The sequence below is a fragment of the Pimephales promelas genome, chromosome 21 (assembly GCF_988280905.1).
Source record: "Pimephales promelas chromosome 21, fPimPro1.hap1.1, whole genome shotgun sequence".
In the NCBI taxonomy this organism is placed as follows: domain Eukaryota; kingdom Metazoa; phylum Chordata; class Actinopteri; order Cypriniformes; family Leuciscidae; genus Pimephales; species Pimephales promelas.
The window spans coordinates 12,499,012-12,526,746 of NC_142789.1; the positions used below are offsets into that span (position 1 = coordinate 12,499,012).

Below are 27,735 nucleotides of genomic sequence, written 5' to 3' on the forward strand. Positions count from 1 at the left end.
GAAATAAAAATGTGTAAAATCGTAAATTTCTATAGTGAATCTTTTTTTTTTATTATTTTTTTTTTTAGATATACTCAGTATCTAAAAAAAATATTACATCTTTTGTCGGCTGTAAAGTGTTCTTTGAAAATACATCTATGTAAAATTGTCCGAAAAAAAACAAAAACTTAATCCAGCAATGAGCGAGGTCAGATACTGTAGTGCTTCTCCTCTCCACCGGAGGGCGCTGATGACAGAGCCGCACATGTTCGCCATTTTTCAGTTACACGAAGAAATCTGTGTTGGAAGAACATGGCGACATCCATTTGTAGGACGTTGAAATCCTTTCAACCGATAACATGTCAAAATATTAAGGTATGAAATTATTCAAATATTACCCCAACAGGGCACATGCATTTGAATGTGTAAATTAATGCTGCTCGTATAACTTCAGTGAACATGCATCTGAATGATAGTCATTGAGTGAGAGCTAGAGACTTCAGTGCATGTTATAAATGTTTAGGTGATTTATTTCTTTGTTTTTTAAGGTAAAACAACAGCTTTTGTTAAAAAATAAAATCAAATATTAATTTCATTTATACTCTTTTATTGCTAAAATCCCTCTTTCGTATTACCCAGTACGCCGCGTCGTTGCTGGACGTGCGGTTGGTTCCGGTGTTGGTTCCGATCCGCACGAAGAAGCGTTACTTCATTCCTCCAGCGGTGAATTTGAAAGAGAGAACACAGACCGATCAGGAGGCCAAAGCCAAGGCTGCGGGTTTAGTGGTCCGACAGCAGTACATAGAGAGACCTATCAACATCTCGTGCACAGGTACGCATGTCAAACTGTCATTCTCTACACAAACTCTTTAATTAGTCTAGAGACACTACTACTCGTTCTTTAATAATTAATAGTAAATTACTTGCACATTACTTTTTTAGAAATGTGTACACTGGCATAATTATTTCTAATGTCAGACATAACCAAGCCTACCATTTAAATCGTTTTTAAAGGGATATAGTTCACCCAAAAAATTGCATATCTGTTATTAATTACTCACCCTCATGTCATTCCAAACCCGCAAGAATTTTGTTCATTTTTCGAAACACAAATGTAGATATTTTCGATGAAATCTGAGGGGTTTCTGTCCCTCCATTGACAGTTACGCAACTACCACTGATGCTTCAAAAATTCATAAAGAGACTGTAAAACTAACCCATATAAATTGAACGGTGTAGTCAAAATTGTATGAAGAGACTAGATTGCTTTATATGAGATGAGACAGATTTAAATTAGGCCTTTTGTTTCACTTATAAGCATTCATCTACTCACACATCAGTTGTGTTAATCAAAAGCTCGAGCATGTTCGCTTGACGTGCGAGAACCAATGAGGTTCATTCTTGGATGAGAATGCGTTGTATAAACACAAGTAGTCCGTGTCCGCGCTGTCCGCAGCAGTTAACTGAGCCTTTACGCAGCAGTTTGAGCTGCAAGAGGTTTCTCGCACATCAAGAACGTTCGGTTAAGCTTCTGTTTACGTTCGCTGATTAATGTTGATATGTGAATAAATGCCTAAATTCAATCTTTTTGTCAAATGAAGCGATCGATTCTCTTCAGAAAATTTGGATTAAACCTCTCAATTCATATGGATTAGTTTTATAATTCTTTATGAACCTTTGGAAGCATCAAAGTGGTAGTTGCGTAGACTGTCAATTGAGGGATGGAAATTTCTGAGATTTCATTAAAATGATGAGTGAAAGTCTTATGGGTTTGGAATTTTTAATTAATTAATTTAATTAAATTAATTAATTAATTTAATAATTAATAATGAGGGTCAGTAATTAATGACAGATTTTTAATTTGTTGGGTGAACTATCCCTTTAAGATCATTGCATGAAACACTACCGTATGGGCTCAGTATGATTTTTGTTTCATCTGTTTAAACTAAAGTAATAAAAATTGATGGTAATCACTTTTAATAAATTCTGTTCTTTTAAACTTTCTTTTCATTAAAGAGTCCTGAAAAAAATGTCTCATGGATTCCACAAAAAATATTAAACAGTTTTCAACTTTGTTAATTACAAAAAAATGTTTCACGAGCAGCAAATCAAATATTAGAATATATAGAATAGATAGAATGACTGGAGTAACGATGCTGAAAAAATGAAAATTCAACTTCGCCATCACAGGAATAAATTATATTTTAAACAATGTTATCTTGAATTGTAATAATGTTTCACAATACTACACTTCTACTGTGTTTTGAATCAAATATATGCAGCCTTGGTGAGCATAAACTTTTACATACAAAAACATTTAATACATTAAAAAGTCACACCAACCTCCTAACGTTTGAATGTCAGTGTACCAAGCATGTCCACTCCAAACATTTTACTTGTTCTGTATTAGTGCATAAAGTTTTGTGATGCATGTCTAGTTTTTTATCAGATTCATATTCAAAACCTTGTAGTCTTGAGCATTGCTCTTCAGATGTTCAGATGATAAATTGCTAAATAAGTGAAGTTGGATTTTCACATTATGGTTAGTCATCGAATGATTTATTTATTTATTTTCCAGCTGGAATCTTTGATCCGTACGTTCCTCCTGAAGGAGATGCTCGCCTCTCCACTCTGTCCAAAGAAGGTCTGAAACAGCGCACAGAACAGCTGCGTCAGAGTGCAGCGTCACAGCTGTCGTAAGGCCCACATCTGCCTTAGTGTTTCCTACTGCCACTCAAATCCAAACAGAATTATGCTGGGCTAATATTGGTGTGGTTTTCTGTTTGACCAGGATTCGCAAAATAAAGGATCATGACCCCGATTTCTCCACTAAAGCATTTCCAGCACTAGCTCAACAGATCTTCATAGACGCTCATGCAGCTCTCACACAGTAAGAAACACATCTTATTTTAACAACATTAGTTACTGCTTTAGAGTTGACTACGGAAGCCCTGAACCGCAACGTAAAAACAAAAAAAAATGTGCCAAAAAAAAAAAAAAGCATTTTGAGATTAAAGAGAGATGAGAGTAGAGAATACAGTCTTCCGTAGAAGCTACGTGTGTGCTTGCCATTCTCACATTACCGCACACACAGGCATTCATAATGGCGCATAGCGAGTTTCACACTGTGTGTGTGTTTGTTTTATCAAAGGAAATTCAACAGGTGCCAATCTACCCACATTAGGTTACCATTAGGACGTTATAAAATATACTACGCCGGAATAGATTTTAGCCTATAGGAAAACTAACCCGGAAAACACTTTATGAGCCTTATGAATCAATACATGAATGATGTAGCGCTTTCATATGTCTACTAGCCCTACACTCAAAGCGCTTTACAATCATATCAGAGAATCTCTCCTCAACCATTTGTGGTTAATTGAGGAAATCACAAGATACGGCCAAATGATTGGATACAGAATGATGCACTTAAAATGTATCCAGAACATATTTACGGTGAAGAGGGAGACAGTCGGTTACTGTTGTGTTCTGGACCCAGATAGTGTTGACTAGACAAGCACGAAAACAGTTTGTGTTGATCCAAGGCAGTTCGACTTCACAAATGCATTTCTTTACACACACACATATGCGAGCGCGCTCTGAGCTAGTGGACGTTATAAATGCACTTACTTCTATTATCGTAATGTTTTGATTCGATATTAATCTCTAAACGTTTCGACTTTAATCTTGGAATGTTTTGACTTTAATCTCGAAATTTTTCAGCTTTAATCTCAAAATATTTCAACTTTAATCTCAATGTTTCAACTTTAATCTCGAAATATTTAGACTTTAATCTCCAAACGTTGCGACTTTAATCTCCAAACGTTTCGACTTTAATCTTAAAACGTTTCGACTTTAGTCTCAAAACGTTTCGACGTTAATCTCAAAACGTTTCGACTTCAATCTCGAAACATTTAGACTTTAATCTCGAAATTTTTCGACTTTAATCTCAAAATATTTCGACTTCAATCTCGAAATGTTTCGACTTCAGTCTCGGAATTTTTCGACTTTAATCTCAAAACATTTCGACTTTAATCTTGAAAGGTTTCGACTTCAGTCTCTGAATTTTTCGACTTTAATCTCAAAATATTTCGACTTTAATCTCGAAATTTTTCGACTTCAGTCTCGGAATTTTTCGACTTTAATCTCAAAATATTTCGACTTTAATCTCGAAATTTTTCGACTTCAGTCTCGGAATTTTTCGACTTTAATCTCAAAACATTTCGACTTTAATCTTGAAATGTTTCGACTTTAATCTCGAAATATTTAGACTTTAATCTTGAAATGTTTCGACTTTAATCTTGAAAATTTTCGACTTTTTCTCGAATTTTTTTGACTTTTTCTCAATTTTTCAATTTTAATCTCAAAATATTTCGACTTTAATCTCGAAATGTTTCGACTTTAATCATGCTTCGACTTTAATCTCGAAACGTTTAGACTTTTTCTCAAAATTTTTCAATTTTAGTCTCAAAATATTTCGACTTTAATCTTGAAATGTTTTGACTTTAATCATGTTTCTACTTAAATCTCAAAATGCTAGATTTTTTTATTTTTTTTTAATTTTTTTTTTTACTTTTCGGTTCAGGTCTTGCGTACCTGACTGTGCTGTAAGATTTTTTTATGTTTTTGAAAGAAGTCTCTTCTGTTCACCAAGGCTACATTTATTTGTTCCAAAATACAGCATAAACATTAATATTATTAAATATTTTAAAATAAAACTTAAAAATTGTTTTCTATTTGAATATATTTAAAACATGTAATTTATTCCTGTAAAGGCATCATGGCAAAGCTGAATTTTCAGCATCACTACTCTAGTCTTCAGTGTTATGATTCTCTGCTCAAGAAACATTTATTATTATTATCAATGTTTAGATAGAAATCTTTTGCAACATTATACACTAGCATTTAAACGTTTGGGCTCAGTAAAAAAATAAATTGGAATGAAATGAACAATTTTATTCAACAAGGATGACAGTAAAGACATATCATTACAAAAGCTTTCTATTTCAGATTTTAAATGTTACAAATATTTCACAATATTACTGTTTTTAGTGAATCATATAAATGCACCCTTGGTGAGCAGAAGAGACTTTCAAAAACATTCTTTTTTAAATTTTCCCCACTTATATAACCTCTATATTAATCATTATGTATTTGCATAAATGTCCTCTTTTCTCAGATTTAACAAAGAAAAGCTCCATTCTTTGGTGACAGAGAGGTGTTACCCTGTAAGTAAATCTGTATATTGATTTGATATATTAATATATTGATCTGTATATGATTTGTAGTGATTTCAGATTATCCAACCTGTGTGTGTGCATGTTTTGCAGGAGATGGTTCGCGGGAACCGTTATAAGACTCTACGCTGGCGCTTCATTGAATCACTGGAGCCGCCACGAGTGGTTCATACACGGTGTCCTGACATGATCAGCAAGGGCAACCTGTACGGCCAGGTGACTCTCCGCATGCATTCTAGACAGGTGAGTGAAGAAGAATGGGATTATATGGGATTACTGAGTTTGGGTTCATGATACCACTTCATCAATCCATCTCTCAGACATTAGCAATCTATGACCGTTTTGGCCGACTGATGCTGGGGGATGAGGATGAACCCAGAGATGTCCTGGAATACCTAGTGCTGGAGAGGCATCTGGTCAACCCTTATGGTCGCTGGAGACTTCACGGCAAGATTGTTCCAGCATGGGCTCCACCAAAAGATCCCATTATTAAGGTAAATGACTGCTGTTTGTTTCCATAAAAATGATCATTTACTTTATATATATTAGTGTTGCACGGTGCACTGATACTTAAAGTATCGCGATTCTCGGAAATTAAAAACCTCACGATACCAAAATGTATTAGTATCAATACTTTTATGAATGACCTGTTCCAGATTTGTAAGATACATATTTCATGTTGGTGTGTGAAACGCACGCTTCCAGTGCCATCCGGACTGATAGTTATACATTGCAAGTTCTTAGCAACACAATCCGGCGGACTGGTGTGTGGCCGCTGCCCTCGCGCTTCCGGGTGAAAGACACTGTATCCATGCAACTGATAGCACGAAAAAGAGCGCTCCGCTTGATTTAAAAAAACCCAACAGATTTTAGCGCTAGATCTCTTATTTAATAGCGAACTAAATGAATGCTCTGCTAGTTAACTGGAGATGCTTTATTTATTTTTGTATTAGGTGTATAACTTCCCCCCCAACTTTCATAGATGGCATAAATAATTTGCAAGCTGCTAAAATAAAGCATACAAAACATCAGCTAAAATGATCTATTGGCTATATGATTATAATAAGAGCATGAGCATGTTTGTCAGTGATTTATTTATAGGTTATTGCAGCATTTAAAGAGCACAGATCTTTGCAAAAGAGGTGCATGTAAAACGCCTTCTAAGAAATAGGCCTACTTTTCCTTTTCAGGAAAAGTATCGAAATTGCAATTCTTGACTTGGTATCGGTATCGAAACATTAATTTTGGTATCGTGACAACACTAATACATATATATATATATATATATATATATATATATATATATATATATATAACATATGAGTTTTTTAAATACATTTTATGTGAAATTTAAAAACAATCTATTAAATGTGATGTTTGGATTAGATGTGTGAAGGAGCAGAACGTGGAATTTTTTTTAAATTGAGAGATGTTACTTAATATCTGATTTCAACAGACTGTCATGATTCCTGGTCCAAAGCTGAAGCCCGATGAAGAGTTTGAGAGTCTGAATTACCAGGTACCAAAGCCGAAGGCAGTGCAGTGGCATAAGTAATTCTGAATGTGGTGCCTTACTCCGCCCAACACAGGTCCACTCTGTACAGACCGATTCCTGATAATCAAAATAAATATTACTGTATTTATAAAACCTTGGGTTGTTGCTTTTTTCCCCCACATTTAATTAAAACAATGTTAATTGAACTCAGGTACTTTGAAATACATGCACATATTCATTTGTAACGTACAGTGATCAACATGATGTTAATTCATTTCACATTGAACTGAATGAAAATCGACACCTTGCAGTTGAAACGTTTATTTCAGAATGCTCAATTGACAGAGTTTCAAGAATATAAAAATAAAATGTTGCATTTTTTACTATGGCAGAAGTTAGTGGAAACTTCCTTTTGGCTACTGTTGAAAATTGACTGTTGTTTCTTACAAAAATCTTACTTGCTTCATACAAAAGCGCAGTCTTTATATTCCTGGTTTGAAAAGCTAACATTGCTAGTACATTCAAAATCACAGAATAACTAAAAAACAAACTGTAAATCTGGTAGGAAGTATAAATGCAATCTAATGGTCTACGTGTGCTAATCTCTAGTTATTTTAAGAAGAAAGCAGCATGGGAAAAGGTTGAAGTAAACACTTTTTGTAAACCCTCATTTAGTTTCACATGCTCATTGCTCACATTGGGACTTAAAATTGTATTCTAATAAACAACAAGAAGAATTTTCTGGACTAAACCACTCAATTCACAAACCAAATTTAATCATATTTAAAACACGTTTTCTTAAAGATCAAGAGTTTGCCCTAGATAAAGATTATATTTTATGTCCATTTTACTGTAATTTTTCACAGCGTACGATTAAAAATGAGTAAAAGTCATGAACATAATGGGATTAATATTGAAATGTTTTGTGAAACTATTTGTAATTAAAAATGCTATAAACAATATTATAAAATCACAACAGTGTTATAAACTTAGGTTCTGTAAATGGCAAATAAAGCCTATTTTTTCCACAATCATAAACCTTGTTGGCCCTTGTATCACTTTGCACTTTAAAGGAGAACTCCGGCGCTAAATGAACCTTTGGTCTAATAAAACATCGGTACCTAGTCAACTGTTCTCTGAGATTTGTTTTCATGATAATCGAATGTAAAGAGTTCATCTCTAAAAACTGTTGAGGGTAAAACGCTAGTAATAGGGGCATTTACTAAGTAAAAAGAAATCGCTAGTTTAAAGCCCTAACAAGGCTCAAAATAGCCCCACACTTACACAGTAACATAATTAGGGTCCATACATGCAAAACGAAGCATTGAGAACTTTTTAAGTGTACAGACCGTTTAATAAGAAGATACGTTATAAAGACAGTTCACTTTGTGTATACAGGCAGGAGCCATCTTTGGAAAACAGACTCGATAAGTCGAACCACGAACGCCGTTCATACAGTTCAGAAGTTCTCTGAACTTCATACAGTTCAGCTCACTTGGCACGTCGTTCGTGGTTCGACTTGTCGTGACTTGTCAACTTGTCGTTTTCCCAAGATGGCTCCTGTCTGTATACATGAAGTGAACTGTCTTTATAAAGTATCTTCGTATTAAACGGTCTGAACTCTTACAACGTTCTCAATGCTTCGTTTTGCATGTAGGGACCCTGATTATGTTACTGTGTTAGTGTGGGGCTATTTTGAGCCTTTTTAGTGGTATAAACTAGCGATTTCTTTTTACTTAGTAAATGCCCCCAGTACTAGCATTATAGCTACGCTAAACCATTTTTAGAGATAAAACTCTTTACATTCGATTATCATGAAAACAAATCTCAGAGAACGATTGACTAGGTACCGATGTTTTATTAGACCGAAGGTTCATTTTGCGCTGGAGTTCTCCTTTAAGGTTTGCTAATATTTAGTTGACTGACATTTTTGGAGGGTGGAGTTTGAGGAGAAGGTATGTGGCTGAAAATGCCTGAAATACACAATAACAACACCTTTGTATTAAGTATGTTATATGGATATGTAATAGCTGATACAGTAAAGTGTGATCCTTTTTAATTAATAATTTTTGAATTTTTGACTTCTTATCAGGAAATACCATGGTGAGATCATTTGTAAATTGTTAACCAGTCTTGTTGAAATGCGTTATTTGAGATTTTGAAGTAAAACTTAGAACATGTTTGGCTAAACCATTTTAGTGCAGAGACTAAAGATCCGTTTAAAATATGCAGCAATGAACAGTAGCAACATGGAACATATAAACACAATCCAGAACAGCTTGTCTCTTCACTTACTTGCTTGTTCAAACATTAGTGCAATGTTTGTTGACTGAAAATGTGTAAAAAATAAACTTTCTATATGTTCCACCTAAGGTATGTTGGTGATACAGGTTCTACTGACAATATAATCTACATAGCCATATGAACACAAATGCACACAAAACAATACCAAATTGGACGGGGTTTGTTTTAATGTAAGGCTAAAGGGAAATGTGCACAGGAGAGCAGTCAGTCAGTCTTCATTTATTAAGCTGAGGAGGGAGAAGGTTGCCGCTGTAAAATGACGGTCAGTGAAATGTTCTGTTGGCAGTGGAGGGGTATTCTGCATGAAGCTGAAATGTATGAACAGTGGTCCATTTTGTAATAAGTCTTTCAAGACATATAAAGCACAATGATACTGCCCTTGTGGGTCACAAGTCTGAAGGAAAGATGAAGGCCTCTGCAGCAGTTTCTGCATCATCGTCATCTTCCTCTGGTATCGTCTCCTCCCAAGTGAAGATATCTGAATTATCAAGCATTTGTATAGATTCTTGTCTGCCCCCTTCCATTTCCCAAGGGCACATCGCGTCACGGCGAGCTAGAGGTAGGTTAACTCTCGTCTCCTCTGTGGCCTGTGTGCCTGTGTCTGAAGGGTGTATGTCCTGGGCAGTTTGACTATTGCTGCCTTCTGTTATGGCTGCTGTTCTTATGTCGTTTTCCAAGGGACTGATAGATTCTAGAGCACTGTCTTGCCTTTTTGATGGGGAAGCCTGAGAGTCTTGTGACACAGATTGTTTGGGGGATCCTTTGGCCTCCCATGGACTGACATTTGAATAGACACTTTCTTGCTTTTGCAAGGTTTTCACTGACTCACCTGTCTCCCATGGACAGACATCTGCAAGAACACTGTCTTGTTTCTGCAAGGCTTTTGCAGGCTCTCCTGTCTCCCATGGACAGACATCTGTACGGACACTGTCTTGTTTCTGCAAGATCTTTGTTGGCTCTCCTGTCTCCCATGGACAAACCTCTGCAAGAACACTGTCTTGTTTCTGCAAGATCTTTGTTGGCTCTCCTGTCTCCCATGGACAAACCTCTGCAAGAACACTGTCTTGTTTCTGCAAGGCTTTTGCAGCCTCTCCTGTCTCCCATGGACAGACATCTGTACGAACACTGTCTTGTTTCTGCAAGATCTTTGTTGGCTCTCCTGTCTCCCATGGACAAACCTCTGCAAGAACACTGTCTTGTTTCTGCAAGGCTTTTGCAGGCTCTCCTGTCTCCCATGGACAGACATCTGTACGGACACTGTCTTGTTTCTGCAAGATCTTTGTTGGCTCTCCTGTCTCCCATGGACAAACCTCTGCAAGAACACTGTCTTGTTTCTGCAAGATCTTTGTTGGCTCTCCTGTCTCCCATGGACAAACCTCTGCAAGAACACTGTCTTGTTTCTGCAAGGCTTTTGCAGCCTCTCCTGTCTCCCATGGACAGACATCTGTACGAACACTGTCTTGTTTCTGCAAGATCTTTGTTGGCTCTCCTGTCTCCCATGGACAGACATCTGTACGAACACTGTCTTGTTTCTGCAAGATCTTTGTTGGCTCTCCTGTCTCCCATGGACAAACCTCTGCAAGAACACTGTCTTGTTTCTGCAAGATCTTTGTTGGCTCTCCTGTCTCCCATGGACAGACATCTGTACGAACACTGTCTTGTTTCTGCAAGATCTTTGTTGGCTCTTCTGCCTTCCATGGACAAACATCTGCATAAACACTTTTCTGCTTCTGCAAGGTCTTGATAGTTTCACTTGTCTCCCATGGACAGACAACTCCACAGACGCTTTCTTCTTTCTGTATGGACTTCACAGACTCGTTTGTTTCCCATGGACACACAATTACACTAACAGTGTCTTGCTCTTGGTCTACTTGCATTGACTCCTTGTTCGTACCACCTTCCCTCTCTTCTAACTTCTCAGAATCCCCTTCTTCCAATGTTGCTTTTTTAGTCATTGTCTCTTTTAAAGAGGATCTTGTAGTGTCTCTTGTTTTTGACTCTGTCTCCCAAGGACTTATGTCAGTTACAGGTGGTGGGGGTTCAGGAAAATCACTTTCTTCTTGTTTCTGTGTTTCACTTGTTTCAACGGAACATGCAGCTCTCTGAGCTGGTTCTTGGTGTACTGGACTTACATTGACATAAATTACCCTTTCAGCAGGTTTTATTGTGTCACTGATAGTTTTGATGGATCCCTGTCTAACCTGAAAGCTATTTGTGTCTATTACATAAGAAGGGCATGCTTCAGGCTTTACGTTTACCTGCTTATGGGTGTCTCTAGACAAAGGGACTTCAAGAGTGGTAGTACATATATTGTCTTCTGTGATCCTTGATGGGTCACTGTTGGTTTCCCAAGGACAGGCATCAGCACATGTGCTCTTGGTTTGCAATTGCTCTACTTCCACAACTTCCCAAGGACAGACGTCAGAAATGCTAGTTTGATGAAAAGGTTTTGGGACATCCCACGGACACACTTCAGTATTTGGAACAGACAATAAAGAATTTACTTGGGAGTCAGGGGATTTGAAGCCAACATTACTTTTTGCCATAGAGAGTATTTGCTTGTCACTATGTTGTCTTTGTAATACACTGTCGTTCACATTTTGCTTCTTGACTTCCAAGATTACCTCTTCTGACTCCCATGGACAGATGTGAACTGGAGCAGTATGATTGGGGCTCCTTTCAGGAGACTCTGTAGATGGCTGCCGTATTGCTATTTGCTTTACAAGGAAAGGTTTTGTGCCTATGGTAGTCATAGCCCGTCTGTGTGTCTGCGGGGTACGTCTGTCTGAAGCTGCACTGCCTGGGGATAATCTCATAGATGTGGACTGGGATTTTTGAAGTGTTCCCTCCTTAACATGACTTTCTTGTAGGCCTTTCTCTTTGCTCATACTTCTTCCAACTTCCGCAATGCTTTTTGCTGTAAGGAGATTTTTGGTTGCAGAGCGGAAAGAGAAAGCTCGAAAATCCTTTGGCTTGTCTGAGAGTGTAAGTGGCGACCCTGGAACGCTACAGGAGATCGTAGGCTTGGGTTTTGTGCAATCAACATCTGACTGTACACCATTGCCAGTTTCTGTTGCAGTGGGAGTAGGAGGTGGTAAGTATTCCCAAGGACAAACGTATATTAGTGTTGGTGATGAGTCCGCACCAGGTGATTTGGGTTCTTCTTGATTTGATAGAGAATATGTGACATGTTTCTGATTCTTGTTTGCTGGTTGCTCCTCTGGAACCTCCCATGGGCAGACCTCTGCCTTGTCAAATGACTCTGAGAGCAAGGCACTTGAAGTCTGCTTCTTTATGTCGACATCCACAGTTAGCTGGGGTTTTTCTGCTGGGGTAGCTTTGCCAGGAAATGACACATTTTCAATGCTTCTACAAGTAGTCACAGAGCGATGGTCATTTCGTTCTATAACGCTGAGTGACTTTTGAAACCTGGTAGGCTCGGGAAGTAGAAGGTTAGTGTCTAACGATAGATTGTGGGCACTTGCAGACTTACAGATCAGCAATGCTGCATTGATGGATCCTGCGTCAGACTGCTGTGAAGCCCTTCTGTCTGTTTTGCTCTTTATTGAGCAGTTTAAAAGGGAGACCTCTCTTTCTGGGGTATAGTCATAGGCACTATGGGACTTTTGCAGTTTTGGAGAGGGCTGCATTAAAGTTTCATTCATCGTGTTAATGCTTGTGGTTTGATGACATCTGTAATAAGATCCAGATCGGGTTATAGTTCCTATTGCAGCACTGACATCTTTGTCTTCACGGCTGCATTGCCTGCTTAAACTTTCTGGAATCTCAGTGATCCGTTTTATAAGGGATCGTCCAATACTGAGGCGAGAGCTGCGCTTCTTTGGAAGGTGAGGATTGCTGTTTGCCATCCTCTTGGTCTTGTGGACTTCCAACTGAGAATACAGTTTCTTCAGCTCATCCTGGTGCAGAGGAAAAAAAGGGTTTCAATTGAGGAAAGTCATTGGGAGCAATACAGTAGGACGGTTTTTGAGATGGTATTTACTGTACAAAACATGATGTTCAAAATGCACCAAATTACAGGGTAATATTTTTAAAAAGGGCAAGATAAAGGCAAAATAGGAGTAGGAGGAAGAGGAGGAGGCTAGCATAAGTAATAATACTGTATTTATATGAAAGTTGATGTTTAATAATAAAGATACTCAGGGGATGTTGGCTTATGGGGAGCCAGGTTTAAGTTCCATCGCCCCCCCTCTCTCACTATTTAAAAATATCAGAAATACATACACCACAGAAAAATACCTTTATTTATCTTGTAATTTATGAGCTTTTTGTTATTTTTAAGTTATATTTTCTGCATTCTGCTCCATCTCATGCACTGTTGTGTTAGCTTTCAAAGTACACTCAACCTTGGATGGACGAGTTCGACACATGCGCAGTACAATTGCATTTTTTATACTCTGCCAGACAGAGGGCAGGACTGAGTCTTGTCATTTACAAGATATTCGCTCAGAAGGATAGAAGGGAAGGGTGGTTCCACCATTATATGCAAAGTTTAGAACAAGAAACAAAACGAAAACTATGGAGAAGAATATTGTTTTGAATTTTTCTTTCTGTATATTTATTTTACCCCTTTCAAACAGCGTTATTCCCAGAAAATTGCCATATAATTGCTACTGTGTGACCGCAAACACATTCTGGGATTGATCCCGGGATGGGGACCTTGTAACATTACAGGATTCAGTCCCAGAACGTGCCCTGCGAGCAAATGGCAAGACCAATGCCATAACGGGTGTCTCGTAGTGATGACGAAGCAAGCTAAGATGGTTCGCCAGCCTAGTGGAATGGTACGCAATGTGCGCGTTTATGACCGAATCAGAAAAAATGTGCATATTATAAGCTAATTGGACACTGTGGAGATATTCCACGTCACATCCTGATTTTACGTGTCTTCATGGGATGTGTGTGAACGCACTCACAGATTCCAGAAAATCACTGACAGTGTGAATTAACCAAAGTTAAACGACACATTTTACAACATGGCATCACAACTTGCGTAAACATACATGGCACTTTCAAGTGAAGTGGCGCGTTATCTATACGCATTTTGAGCTATCCGCGTGCATGCGTGTATGTCTACACCGTTAAATGTCCGAGTGATTCCGCGTATATGCACACGCCATTAAATGTCCGAGTGAAACGAAGCAAAATATAGATCTACATCAGGGGAGCGGTATTTTTTTTTCCTAGGATGGTAGGGGAAGACTCATAAATGTTATTAACCCCAGTGACTGGTAGGTTTAGGGATAGGGTTGGGGTAGGTCATATTTATATATACAGTAATGTAATGTTTAGTCAATAGCGTTCATAAACACGCTGAAAATTAGTTTCTGTTCCTCTCACTTCCGATTTCGTTTTAACTCTTACAGTGGCCAATGTAGTCCAAGATTAACATGGCTTCCAGGTCGACCTCGTCCATGAGTGTTAAATCAAACGTAAACGCGAAAGGCGAAGCTTGAATTAACGGGTATGTCCCTCTTTGGCTAATGTACTTTCAAGATGGAGGGGCAACATGGCGACCGACATTAGAACCCCTTACCCGTATGTATTTTCAATGGCATATTATACACTCACGAGAATACTTTATTACTTGCACGAATTAAATATTCATTAATGAGCACGTATATTTTTTAAAAGAACTAAATGTTTTTAGCTAAGAATAAACTAAAAGAGTTACACAGTGTAGCTTTAAGTTATTCGCCGTCAAAGTGACGCCAAAATGAATTGGTGTCAATGGAATGCTAACAGCAGGTAAAGGCTTGCTAGCCAATGGCCGCCCCTGGGGAGGCTGGTGAATTACCCCCTTGATCATGGCTGTGCATATTGCCACCCAACCCGATCTCACGGGAATTCGTACGAATTTTACGAGGTGGCTAATTCGTAACAATTCGTACGACCTCACTCGTACGAATTAGTACGATTTTGCTAAATCGTACATATTTTACGAATTAGCCAATTCGTATGAATTCGTACGAATGACCTACCCCTGACCCCGCCCCTAAACATAACCGTCACGTGGGTTTAAACAAATCGTACGAATTCGTACGAGTGAGGTCGTATGAATTAGTACGAATTAGCCACTTTTGAATCACTCGTACGAATTCGTACGAATTGGTCGTGAGATAGGGTAGTGCCACCTGGTGGACTCTTCTGTCTCAACATTCACCTTGCACATGCTCTGTTGTACACAGCACAAATAATTGGGTTGCATGTGTACAGTACAGCAGACCTGATGACGAAAATTATGTCGCACAGATAGTCGCACAACGCAGATGGACCAAGTATACATTGAGCTTTTGTGTAACCTTTATGAAAATGTATTATATGAGAATTTAGACTTTGTTAATATTAATTGACTAATTTACTCTATTGAAAAGGTAAAATGTACGCTTTTAATGTAATTCCAAAGGAGACATTGTCATAAAGTGTTAGTAGGTGTCCTTTTCTTAAAATGGAGGTGTGTGCATGTGTGTTATTTGGGCTGCGGCAGGGCAAAGTGTTTTACCCGAATGTCATCAGGGTCCAGGCTGTGGTCACCCCAACAGTTAGAGGTGAAGCTACTGTTGAGGTAAGAACATGAGCGTCGCAATTCCACTTCATCCTCGTACACCTCTGCAGCTATTTCCTCTCGGCCTGGCCGTGACATGTGAAGAAACTGCAACAAACACCAACGCTGATTTGTACATAGGGTAAGCTACACAACAAATGTGAGAAATGTGACAGAATTTAATAAGTAGAATCTAGTTTGCATGTTTATGCTATGTATAAAAAATATGTATTTTGCTGGAAATGTACATACTTTTGAGTGTGTAATAAATGTTTTATTTTTGTACAACATAAAAGGTTTGCGTTGCCACAAACCTCTACTACGCAAACAGATTTAGGTGATATCTGCCAGCAAGCATGCAAAATACACACTTCAAAAATTAGCTCCATTGGCTTTTTAATATTTTAATATACAAAAATTTTATTCTAATCAGGCATAATATTTAGACATTGCAGTATGTGAATTAGCATGCAAGAAGTGTTTTATGTGTTACAGTATATAGATAGCTAACTTTATGCCAATTGTGATTTTTACCTACTATATAATTAATGAATAAGTAAAAAAAAATTGCACAAGTAAAAAATTATAGTATAAAGATTACCTTAGGTACGAAAAGCAGGCCGAGTGTTACAGTAATTGTGACATGCGTGTGAGTGAAGAACAGCAAGAGCATCCAGTCAGGATGAATCGATGGCCTGGCAAATCTGAAAGCGACACGAACAAAGAAGTCAACAGAACAAACTCTTATTTATTAAAGCAAAACAACTTTATTCCCATACCTAAGAAGATGAAACAAAGAAGAGAGGAGTAGCTCATTGTGGATAGCGATGCTCATGTAACGTGGTTCGTGAAATGCTGAAGGTACCGTCTTCACTGCACTGCACAGGAAACTGCCCCAGCACAGAAACAACAGCTCCGCTGAGAGTGAAAAACAACGTACTTTTTTATTTCAAAGCTTTAGTTTGTCACATACACAAATGTACACAGCAGAAATAATTAATTAATTATTATTTATTCTGGGTTACTCCATTTGGTTTGAGCTAATGTTGCCTTTTATAATGTTGTGATAAGGTCAAAATATCTAATATTTAATGTTTTCTTTAAAAAACAATGACGGTGGCACAATTGTAAATGTTTACAGATGTTCTCTCTGTGGTATAGTGTCCTGTTTAATGGTTTTCTTGACATGTTACAATAGTTTTAAGTACATGCCAAGCAACGCATGTTTTTTTCCTAAAAATGTTAACCTTGAAATTACAATCTTCAGACAGTTACACCAACTATAAATTTGAACCCTATGAAACTATCAAAATGACTTCATCTTAAAACGTTAATCATGGAAGACGTGTATTTAAAGGAGTAGTTCACTTTAGAAAAAAAAACTTTTGCTGATAATTTACTCACCCTCATGTCATCCAAGATGTCCATGTCTTTCTTTCTTCAGTTGAAAAGAAATTAAGGTTTTTGATGAAAACATTCCAGGATTTTCTCCATATAATGGACTTCATTGGGAACCAAATGGTTCAAGGTCCAAATGAGAGTTTCAGTGCAGTTTCAAAGGGCTTTAAACAACACCAGAAGATGAATAAGGGTCTTATCTAGGACCCGTCGAGTCATGACTCGAAAAAAGATTTGTTCATTTTGATTAACGAGTTCGAACAGGAGAGTCACCAACGTGCTTTTTTTATTCATTTTTGAAATGACCAATCGTTTCGCTTGATAACACCCCTATTCATAGTCTGGTGTCGTTTAAAGCCCTTTGAAGCTGCACTGAAACTCTCATTTGGACCTTGAACCGTTTGGTTCCCAATGAAGTCCATTATATGGAGAAAATCCTGGAAAGTTTTCATCAAAAACCTTAATTTCTTTTCAACTGAAGAAAGAAAGACATAGACATTTTGGATGACATGGGGCTGAGTAAATTATCATCAAAAGCTTTTTTTTTTTTTTTTAAGTGAAATACTCCTTTAAGTTGTATGAATTGCATTTTAATGTTTTAAATATTTTAATAACTAAAGTCCAAACTAAAAAGTGAGCATCAAAACTAAATGGAAGAGAGCCATTTATGTACAAACATCAACAGAAGAAGGGATATGTATTTAGAAGAATATATACAGTGTTGAGTATGAGTATTATTGTAGCTGTATAAAAAATGCAAGGTTCAATTTGTGTAAGCTGTCTGAATATGCCAGAATGGTTGTATAAATCTATTTTATCTCCTGGTGTCATTTCAGTTCAGTCCCTCATTTATTTATGACATTATAGCAGTAACATCATTATTTTTGTGCTATTTTATTAGTATGGCAGGTAGTGGTTAATGCTGAATCATATCCAATGACAATGGTACTGTGTTCAAATCATCAACTAAATGCTTCAAAGAACATTAAATTATCCAGGAGCATTCATCCTTTCATTTGTCTGATCTACTAATGTGCCCCAATTTCAATTAATCTCTCTGCCAGACACCCAAGAAAACCCATGGACTACCACCACCGCACCAGTCAGAAATGACCTCACTTACCCACAGCCATCATGTAGTCCCACCGGTCCAGGTCGCACACATTGAAGCCTTGTCCTTCTGAGGTGGAGGAAATGATCAGCAATGGGACATTTCGGTCTCGATTCTGCAGGACGCCAACTGTCCATGCACACAGGAACCAGCTGACAGTAAGCACTATAACTCCCAGCATCCTCAGCACACCCGTGGTGGTGATGTATGGCACTCTCTGGGCCGTACGCGACAGGAAAACCCTCAGAACCCTGGAAATATGGCACATCACATAGACTGAATCATTTTGGGGTTTTCCCTAATTACATACAAAACAATACAACTTTTGAAAAAAAGTAGAAAAAATACATTTATATGCACTCTTCTGTGCAGCCTAATAAAAGCTGTTTAAATTTCACTCACGGAGGCCGACATGTTGTAGCGACCTTGTTATTGGAAATGTTTGTTAAGGGACTAAATTTATTCTACAATGGAGAAATTCAATTAATTCATATAAATCAATATATACCTATACATTTCTACAATTCTACAATAAGTACCACAAAAAAAAAACATGAAAAATCGTCCTTTTAAAAAAACTTTTGCTGATAATTTACTCAGCCCCATGTCATCCAAGATATCCATGTCATTCTTTCTTCAGTCGAAAAGAAATTAAGATTTTTGATGAAAACATTCCAGGATTTTTCACCATATAATGGACTTCAATGGGGACCAAACGGTTCAAGGTCCAAAAGACAGTTTCAGTGCAAACTGCAAACTGTTCAAAGGGCTTTAAACGAATTCAGAAAATGAATAAGGGTCTTATCAAGCGAAACGATCGCTCATTTAAAAGCTCAAGTTTAAGTTTTATAAGCTCAAATGGTCGCCTTGCTTTGTTCTGTGATGCACGTTCGTGACTCTCCTGTGCGAACTCGTTTATCAAAATTAATTTTTTAATTTATTATACTTTGTTAATTTATTTTTAAAATGAGCGATCGTTTCGCTTGATTCATCCTCTGAAATCGTTTAAAGCCCTTTAAACAGTTTACAGTTTGCACTGAAACTGTCTTTTGGACTTTAATTGAACCGTTTGGTTCCCACTGAAGTGCATTATATGGAGAAAATGCTGTTTTCATCACAAAAAAAAATTTTGACTGAAGAAAGAATGACATGGACATCTTGGATGACATGGGGGTGAGTAAATTATCAGCAAAAGTTTTTTTTTTTTTTTTTTTTTTTTTAAGTGAACTACTCCTTTAAGAATTGCATCTTATTACAGAACATTGACAGATGTGCAGGGGGGACAGTTAGAAGGGAGGGTTGAGTTTAATAAAGGACTGGACTGAATTGCCACAGACCGGTACATCTTGAGTGTCACAGTTCCATAAACAATGGCAAAGCCGAGCAGACGGACCCAGCGGAGTAGGATACATCGGAAAGTGCTGGGTTTGAAGTATAGAATGAAGACCTGAAAACAAGAAATTATTGGTGGAAGGTGCAAAAATGCTTATTTTACAAAAAAATTGTTTAAAAGTGTCCTATGTTCACCAAGGCTGCATTTATTTGATCAAAAGTAATATTGTGAACTAGTATAATAGTTTTCCATGCAAATATATTTTAAAACGTAATTTATTCCTATAATGGCCAAGCTGATTTTTCTGCAGCTGAACACCATTCAGAAATCATTTTAATGTGCTCATTGTTCAGTATCTCTAACCTAGTAAACAAGTAACCTTCAATTGTGTCATTTCTTGATCATTTTCCGCCTCCTAAGTGCCACCCAGCTATTATGATTTCAACTGCTGTGCAGTAATCTGAAAAGAAGCTCACTGGAAAGCACTCACTGGAAAGTAAAGCAACAGAGAGCCACACAGGATCATCTCCAGCAGCAAAAGCCCTGACGATCGGATCCGCTGAGAGACAGAAAGATGGTGAGAAGCAGAGGTGAAATTACAGCTGTCTGAAATGATGCATCATAACATGTGGCATTTTCAGATATGTCATATGCTGAAATCTTACCTTGGTTCTTCTGCACTGATATGCTGCCAGCATGCTAAGAAGCACAAGGACCATGAAGAGACCCTGCACAGTCAGGACGCCCGTTCTCAGGAGCCAGTCTTCCTGCACCCAACACGGGCCTCCGTCCTCACACTCAGCACAGCCGGGCCAACAGGGCAGACACACAGGGACTTCTGGGTAACAAGCTTGGGTTCTATTCACACGGCTGTTCACTGTAACACCATAACATATCATCATTTTTCTTTTTCTTTTTTAAGTGTATTTAATTAATAAGTTCACCTACATTATCATACAGCTTAATTATCAAAAATACAAATAACGTTGAGCATTAATTATGCTCTTTGGTCTAAAATCATGAATCATGTTTGTATGGGTGTGTCCAGGGCCTAAAATTAACACTCGTCAAGCGCCAAATGCGAGTAAAAACTAGTGTTGGCGAGTATATGAAACAGTCCCCAGTTGGCCGGTAACATTTTTATGTATTCTAAGACATGAGAACATGAACATGAACAAATGTAAACCAGTGCTGCATCGTCACGAAAGTTTAAGCCTTGCCCATTTAAATATTCAAGTGCAAGAAGACACAAATGGGATCTCAGTTTATTACTATTATTATTTTATTATTATTGTTATTATTATTTTAGTTTATTATTGTTGTTCGATTCAGTGCGAAAATGAATGGAAACACTTTAAAATGTCTCAAATCAATTCGATATACCAATATTTTATTATTACTATTATTATTTTAGTTTATTATTGTTGTTCGATTCAGTGCGAAAATGAATGGAAACACCTTAAAATGTCTCAAATCAATTCGATATACCAATATTTTATTATTACTATTATTATTTTAGTTTATTATTGTTGTTCGATTCAGTGCGAAAATGAATGGAAACACTTTAAAATGTCTCAAATCAATTCGATATACCAATATTTTATTATTACTATTATTATTTTAGTTTATTATTGTTGTTCGATTCAGTGCGAAAATGAATGGAAACACCTTAAAATGTCTCAAATCAATTCGATATACCAATATTTTATTATTACTATTATTATTTTAGTTTATTATTGTTGTTCGATTCAGTGCGAAAATGAATGGAAACACCTTAAAATGTCTCAAATCAATTCGATATACCAATATTTTATTATTACTATTATTATTTTAGTTTATTATTGTTGTTCGATTCAGTGCGAAAATGAATGGAAACACTTTAAAATGTCTCAAATCAATTCGATATACCAATATTTTATTATTACTATTATTATTTTAGTTTATTATTGTTGTTCGATTCAGTGCGAAAATGAATGGAAACACTTTAAAAAGTCTCAAATCAATTCGATATACCAATATTTTATTATTACTATTATTATTTTAGTTTATTATTGTTGTTCGATTCAGTGCGAAAATGAATGGAAACACCTTAAAATGTCTCAAATCAATTCGATATACCAATATTTTATTATTACTATTATTATTTTAGTTTATTATTGTTGTTCGATTCAGTGCGAAAATGAATGGAAACACCTTAAAATGTCTCAAATCAATTCGATTTACCAATTTGATCGCAAAACAGCATGTGACGTCATTACTTACAGGTTTTTATTCGCTTTAAAGCCGTTGGATGGAAACACACTTTCTCCAGCTTTATCCGCATGAGTTTTTTAACCGAGATAATTCGATTGACAAGTGGATGGAAACATGGCTACTGTGTGGGAAGTTTTCTGTGCGCAAACATCCAGAGCGTGCGCCCCGAAATTCGCATCTCAGGCAGGTCACGTTTACAAAATTGGGCGCTTCTCGTTGTCTTGCGCTTGAAACCAAACCAAATTATGTCAAAATCCCAGTATTACAAGTATCTCCGTAAACATAGTCAGTTTTGTCTTAAGAGAACTTAAGTACTGATGTTTATCAGTATTTTGGACCTGCATTAGCTCTTAAAGTGACAGCAGCCTAATATTCCTGCTGCTGGCTGTGTTTTTAACTGTCGTAACTGGGTGGGAAAGGATTGTGTGTGTTTGTGTGTGTGTTGGGGTTACCAACAATGCTATATCAGATATGATATGTACAATAATCCATGTTCAATTTTAATTGTATATTGAGGTTAATTTATCAACTTTTTCATCCTTAAAATCTACTCTACATTTAACCCCGAGATTCTTCACGTCAGAGAATAAATACATAAATCCCCTTTAGCTGTTTGTGTGACCCCATGGTCAGGTGGTAAAACTTTTTTTAAATGTGTCTGGGTTCTAGTCCGCCCTCGTATAGGTTTCTCAGAGAGTCTCGCAAACATCTTTCCATGATAGATTGAAGCGCACGTCTGTGCCAAGCCTGATAACGGAGGCAATGAACACTCAGCGTGATTCTCATTCCAGCGGCAGATCGACTCTTTTTTTAACAAATGAACAAAATGAACGTTCTGCTTGTCAACGATGTTTCTTTAGGTACATCCATGCCGCAAAAAGTGGTGGGGACAAATTACACCTATGGTTTTTATTACTATTTAAACAACAAAAGACAAAGAAAATCCCTCACTGCAGAATATTGAATAACTTTTGTGACTTTAATAAGGATTAATCTGTTTCATGCCTGGTAAAAAATATATTTATGGCCGGTAAAAAGTTGGTTTTAGGCCATTTATACATAAAGAGAGGCAAAGCTCAATCGTTCCAAAGAACACAGAACAAGTTATACAAAATAGATCAAAGCTAATGGTTTAATGCCTTTCTGTTATAACTTTGACCCTTGCCCAATCATTAATTGAGATACTTTTATATGGCATCATGTTAGCTATATACACTATATATATATATAATCAAATAAGTCTAAGCCCACTTTGCAACTGATTTTTGATTATTTCAAGCCTCTTACTTCTGTTTTGTATGTCTGGAACTGGACTGTAGTAGCCCTTTTTACATCGGCAGCAGTACTGACCCATCCGGAAGCCCTGTTGCGGGATGGGCTCACACTATGGGGAAGAGAAAGAACGAGAGGTGAAGTCAAAAGTCTGCTCATCCGTTTTACCTTCATCTGTAAGCAAACGACTTGCTCCTAGAAAGGCGAAATCAACACAGATGTTTCTGCCAGTATGATTGTGTTCTCTCTGCTTTCTGCCATTAATTGCATGTGTGGTCTCTCATCAGCAGTTTATCTGTGAGAGTCGGCCGACCCACACATCAGACTTAATCTAAGCTAAATCCTAAATGGAGGGGTAATACCTCTATTGGCAGAGCTTTATCTTTTTATTCAAGGAAATCCAGGGCTGTTCACATACATTTTATATGTTCATAGAACAAGATTCCTGTTTATAAGAGGATATTGTCAATATTGTTAAAATAGTAATTGAGAATAAATAAAACAATAATAATTACTTACGAATCTCTATTCAGTGTCTATTCATAAAAATAATTTTGTTGATTCTTAGAGTGGTGTAATGTTTTATTTTACAGATCTTTACCATGTCAAATAATTATTGAGTAAAACCAGCACTTTACTTAGCAGTATGTAACCTTGGGACTATATCATAGATCTCGTCAATTTAATGTTTCATGCAATTAATGCATTGTTATGACACAAAACTGTTCTATTAATACATTGCACCGTAGGCGGATCAACTCAATTCTCATTAAATTCGTTCAGTGGGCCAAATCCTGCTGTTGCTTAACCTGCCAACACCTGTGAGCCTGTGTTCTGGTAGGTCATGATGATGGGGGGGGTCTGAGTGCTCTGGAAGGGGTATGAGCCTCTGCCTTCTGGGAGGTGTGTGTGGGGGAGGGGGGGTGGTTGTTGGGTTGTTGGGTTGTGGTGTGTGAGCATCCCAGGATTATCAGCCTAATCCTTCAGATCATCCTGCACCCAGTGCTCACATCTTTAGGTCTGGATGAAAGTGGAAGTATGATGATGGAAAACAGTGGGTAATGTAAAGGGGTAATGTATATAGGCGAACAGTCCAGCTATCCAACAAGTAAAGCAGGTGATGTTTGAATATGTTACTTAATAATATTCCAACATAACATTGAGATGCCAGATCTGATGGCAACAGGCATTATGAAATGTGCTGTATTAAAGTTAAAAGTATCGTTAATTTTCAAAAAGTGAAATATAGCCAAAATATTTCGAAGAATGTTGGTAATCAAACAGTTTTGATTACAATTGACTTCCACTGTATGGAGAAATAAAAATAAATACAAAACTGAAGCATTTATGTCCCACTAAGGAAATAAATTCACAGATTTGCAACAACATAAAGTGTACGTTCTGACAGAATTTAAATTCACCCCCTGTAATTTCCCAGGTACATACAGTAAAATCTCAATTGTGTTAATTAGTAAGGAATGGCAATCCAAAAACATGATGATATATACAGGAAAAAAAATTAAGGAGAGCATAGCTGATAACAAAATTCTAATGCTATCATAATAGCTATAAACGTGCTCACAAAGACACTTACAAAAATAAATCACTTCACCACAAATGTCCTCTTGACATTTAGCGACAGAGTGTTTTGAGTGGATCTCTGAATCTTTTCTGGCCCTGCTTGTTCCTGGTTAGTGAAATTCACCCATGCAGCCTATAATATCATTCTGACAATCTGAAGAAGAGCTCTGAACCTACAATGTAGCAGCTTCTTAAAGTCATTTTAAATACCCAAATGGTGTTAAAGGGTTAGTTCATCCAAAAATGAAAATTCTGTCAGTATTTACTCACCCTCATGTTGTTCCAAACCTCTGTGTTTATTTGTTCTGCTGAACACAAAGGAAGATATTTGGAAGAATGTTTTAATCAAACAGATCTCATTCCCCATTATCTCATTCCCCATTGACTACCATAGTATGAATACTATGGTAGTCAAAGGGGATTGAGATCTGTTTGATTAAAACATTCTTCCAAATACCTTCCTTTGTGTTCAGCAGATCAAATAAACACATGAGGGTGAGTAAATACTGACAGAATTTTCATTTTTGGATGAACTAACCCTTTAAGAACCTGCTTTTTCTGTTTTTATATAAAAAAAGTGGTGATACTTTACAATAAGGTTGTATTCATTAACTGTGCATTATGTGAGCTAACAATCTTTATTAATCTAAGTTAATTACTAAATATACTAATACATTTTTTATACTACTAATACAAAAAAATGGGACCGCAGAAGTCCTACAGGTTTGGAAAATTTTAATGAAACTTTATGACATGCACACATGGCATCAAGACCAGTGAGGTGTCTGCAGTACGTCCCATTAACACAGTCTCATCCGGGAGGTCTTTTGACCATACGTCAACATCCGCCTTTTTAGGGTACCCTTTAACGTCAGTTACATAACGATCCTGGGACGTCATACAACTGACGCTTTACCTTTAACATCAGTTAGGTGACGGGGTAGGTTTAGGTCTGGAGTAGGGTTAGGATCCGATAACGTCATCTAACCGACGTTAAAGGGTACCCTAAAACGGCGGATGTTGACGTATGGTCAAAAGACGTCCCAAGACGTCAGTTATATGACGTCTTGGTAAGTTTTGGATAAAGTATTGGTCAGTGACGGTGTACTCTCACCTCCATGCTGGTACGATTACATTGGTGTGTGTTTGCAAACCAGAAGTCTCCACTGGCACACTGATCCACATTGAATCCCTGGATATTGACATCAATACGGATCACACCCCTACCACCAGAACACAGAGAGAAACGACAAAGATACGGTAGTGACAACAATGTAACGGTAATGACAGAAGACTTGAAATTAAATTAATTGGATAGTTAACCCCAAAATGGGCATTCTGCCATCATTTGCTTACCCTCATGTCATTCCAAATTTGATGACTGTCTTTCTTCAGTGAACAAACAATTGAAGTCAATGGGGTCCGATGAGGTTTTGTTTCAGACCCTATTGAGTTTCATTGTAAAGACATTCTTCAAAAATATCTTATTTTGTATCCCACAGAAGAAAGTCAGTTATGAAGATAATGAGTAAAAGATGACAGAATACCAATTTTTACGGGGACTATCCATTCAAGTGCATGGCCAGAGATTACTGAAAGAGATTACATACAAAAACGAGCAACTGTTTAAACAAGAAGTTGAAGAAAGTGCACTGACCTAAACTCAGGGCTGAGGTCGGGTTTCAATCCGTAAAATGGCATTGAGAGGCTGAGCAACCACCCTGGCAAAAAGCGGCCATCAACACACTCGAGGAAAGGGACGTCGCCCCACAGAACCCCGCTGCTATTGATCACATAACTATCCCCACGTGCCCACTTGGGAGTATCTAGGGTACTTAGGTCATTTAGAAGAACCCGCTTAGACAAGATATGGAGGGGTGGAGAGCTAGACTTGAACGAATCAAACCAGCTTTGGTCAGGGCTAGGAGGACGGAAGCTGCTCCAGACAGACGTCAGGTCCTGCAGGAGAATGTCCTGGGTTGTGCCTTTGGAGGCGCGGAGCACCAGTTGGGGCTGTTGGATTGTGGGGTCCGCGTCGAATGTTAGAAAAGCTCGCCTGACCAGGCCTGGCCTGTCCCCTTCGAGCATGGCCCGGACCAGTGCGTGGTACCACTCGATGTCTTCTCGTACGCTTGTTTCTCTCAGCTCGCTAGCTTGAAATATCAGGTTGAGAAAGTTGGCCGCATTGGTCAGAGACGTTATGGCTTGGTGCAAGAGAGGGAGAAGCTCTCTAGGTGGAGATCTCCGCTGAACAAGCAGCTGGAACGTCTGTGTGCAGGTGGAGGAGGACAAGGAGGACGAATCGCCAAAGTAGAGGTAGTTCTCCACGGAAGAGCGTTCCTCCTCCGTGCTCACTTTTACAGGAGCCGGACTGGTGGGTGCGGGGCTGGGTGACAAGCTGTCCTCAGTAAGACAAGGTGTTGGGGTGAACTCCAAGCTGGACGTGTCCTCAACTTCAGACACGGTGCTGAGCTGAGCAGAAAGCAGGCTAGGCAGTAGAAGCAGAAGAGGTAGCACACAAGCACACAGACCCATCCTTGCAGAAACTTCTCCTCCAATGCTTTTCGTGAAGGAAAAGATCAGCTTTTGCTTTTCCTCACATCCTGAAAGATGCTTTCTCCATCTCGTCTCTTTCCCAGGCTTTTCTTCTTCTCTCCTATTCTTGTTAACCGATTGGTGATGATCGTTTGAGTGCAACCGCACTTTACAGCCAACTGTGTCAAAGAAGTGTGAGTTCACACACAAACTGACATGCACTACTCATTCTCAAAGATGAAGATCGACAACATTTATGCTCCACGCGTCCCACAAGAAGTTGGTCACGTCCTTTCTGGATGTGATGCTGGAGTTAACAGGCCTGCAAGAAACTGGAGTGAGTAACAAAGATCAACAAGAAACCATCGAGAACATGTGGAACAACCCGTTTCTCTCTCTCTGCTCACCTCACTTACTCTGCAGTCCTCCTGTAAATCTGTCCCATCTCTTTCGCTCCCTCTCCCAATCTCCCAGTTGTGGTGAGTGCCGAGAGAGGCACATCTGTTAATGTTGGATTGTTATGATGAGTGTATGTGCATGAGGATGGGCTGATGGATGAGAGGATGGGAGGGTAATCCTCTCGGTTGTGTGTATGCATCAGAATCTCACCGCTTTGTGGATTAACCCAACACTCACCGACTGGGTCAGTCATGAGTGGTCTTTTTATGGACT

At 38.0% G+C, this 27,735-nt stretch overlaps 2 protein-coding genes across 2 annotated transcripts; one reads left to right on the forward strand and one right to left on the reverse strand.

Annotated features, from left to right (window-relative positions):
* The first annotated feature begins 209 nt into the window (after window positions 1-209).
* Window positions 210-6,864, forward strand: mrpl45 (mitochondrial ribosomal protein L45). Its single transcript, XM_039657506.2, has 8 exons — window positions 210-354; window positions 619-811; window positions 2,558-2,675; window positions 2,771-2,869; window positions 5,159-5,207; window positions 5,310-5,459; window positions 5,537-5,710; window positions 6,673-6,864. Exons 1-8 carry the CDS (start codon window positions 292-294, stop codon window positions 6,769-6,771), a joined length of 945 nt encoding a protein of 314 aa, XP_039513440.1. The 5' UTR covers window positions 210-291; the 3' UTR covers window positions 6,772-6,864.
* A 1,816-nt stretch (window positions 6,865-8,680) lies between these two features.
* Window positions 8,681-27,452, reverse strand: gpr179 (G protein-coupled receptor 179). Its single transcript, XM_039657509.2, has 11 exons — window positions 26,186-27,452; window positions 25,643-25,751; window positions 22,963-23,059; window positions 20,088-20,299; window positions 19,913-19,981; window positions 19,427-19,536; window positions 18,102-18,340; window positions 16,360-16,498; window positions 16,182-16,284; window positions 15,539-15,688; window positions 8,681-12,935 (listed from the first exon to the last, which is right to left on the reverse strand). Exons 1-11 carry the CDS (start codon window positions 27,061-27,063, stop codon window positions 9,402-9,404), a joined length of 5,640 nt encoding a protein of 1,879 aa, XP_039513443.2. The 5' UTR covers window positions 27,064-27,452; the 3' UTR covers window positions 8,681-9,401.
* Window positions 27,453-27,735: the final 283 nt, after the last annotated feature.

Coding starts and splice junctions, on each gene's coding strand:
- mrpl45 (XM_039657506.2), top strand. CDS start 292: ATGGCGACATCCATTTGTAGGACGTTGAAATCCTTTCAACCGATAACA. Junction 355..618: donor TAACATGTCAAAATATTAAG/GTATGAAATTAT, acceptor CGTATTACCCAG/TACGCCGCGTCGTTGCTGGA. Junction 5,208..5,309: donor TGACAGAGAGGTGTTACCCT/GTAAGTAAATCT, acceptor CATGTTTTGCAG/GAGATGGTTCGCGGGAACCG.
- gpr179 (XM_039657509.2), bottom strand. CDS start 27,063: ATGGGTCTGTGTGCTTGTGTGCTACCTCTTCTGCTTCTACTGCCTAGC. Junction 19,982..20,087: donor ATCAGTGCAGAAGAACCAAG/GTAAGATTTCAG, acceptor TCTGTCTCTCAG/CGGATCCGATCGTCAGGGCT. Junction 19,537..19,912: donor CTCTGTTGCTTTACTTTCCA/GTGAGTGCTTTC, acceptor TCTTGTTTTCAG/GTCTTCATTCTATACTTCAA.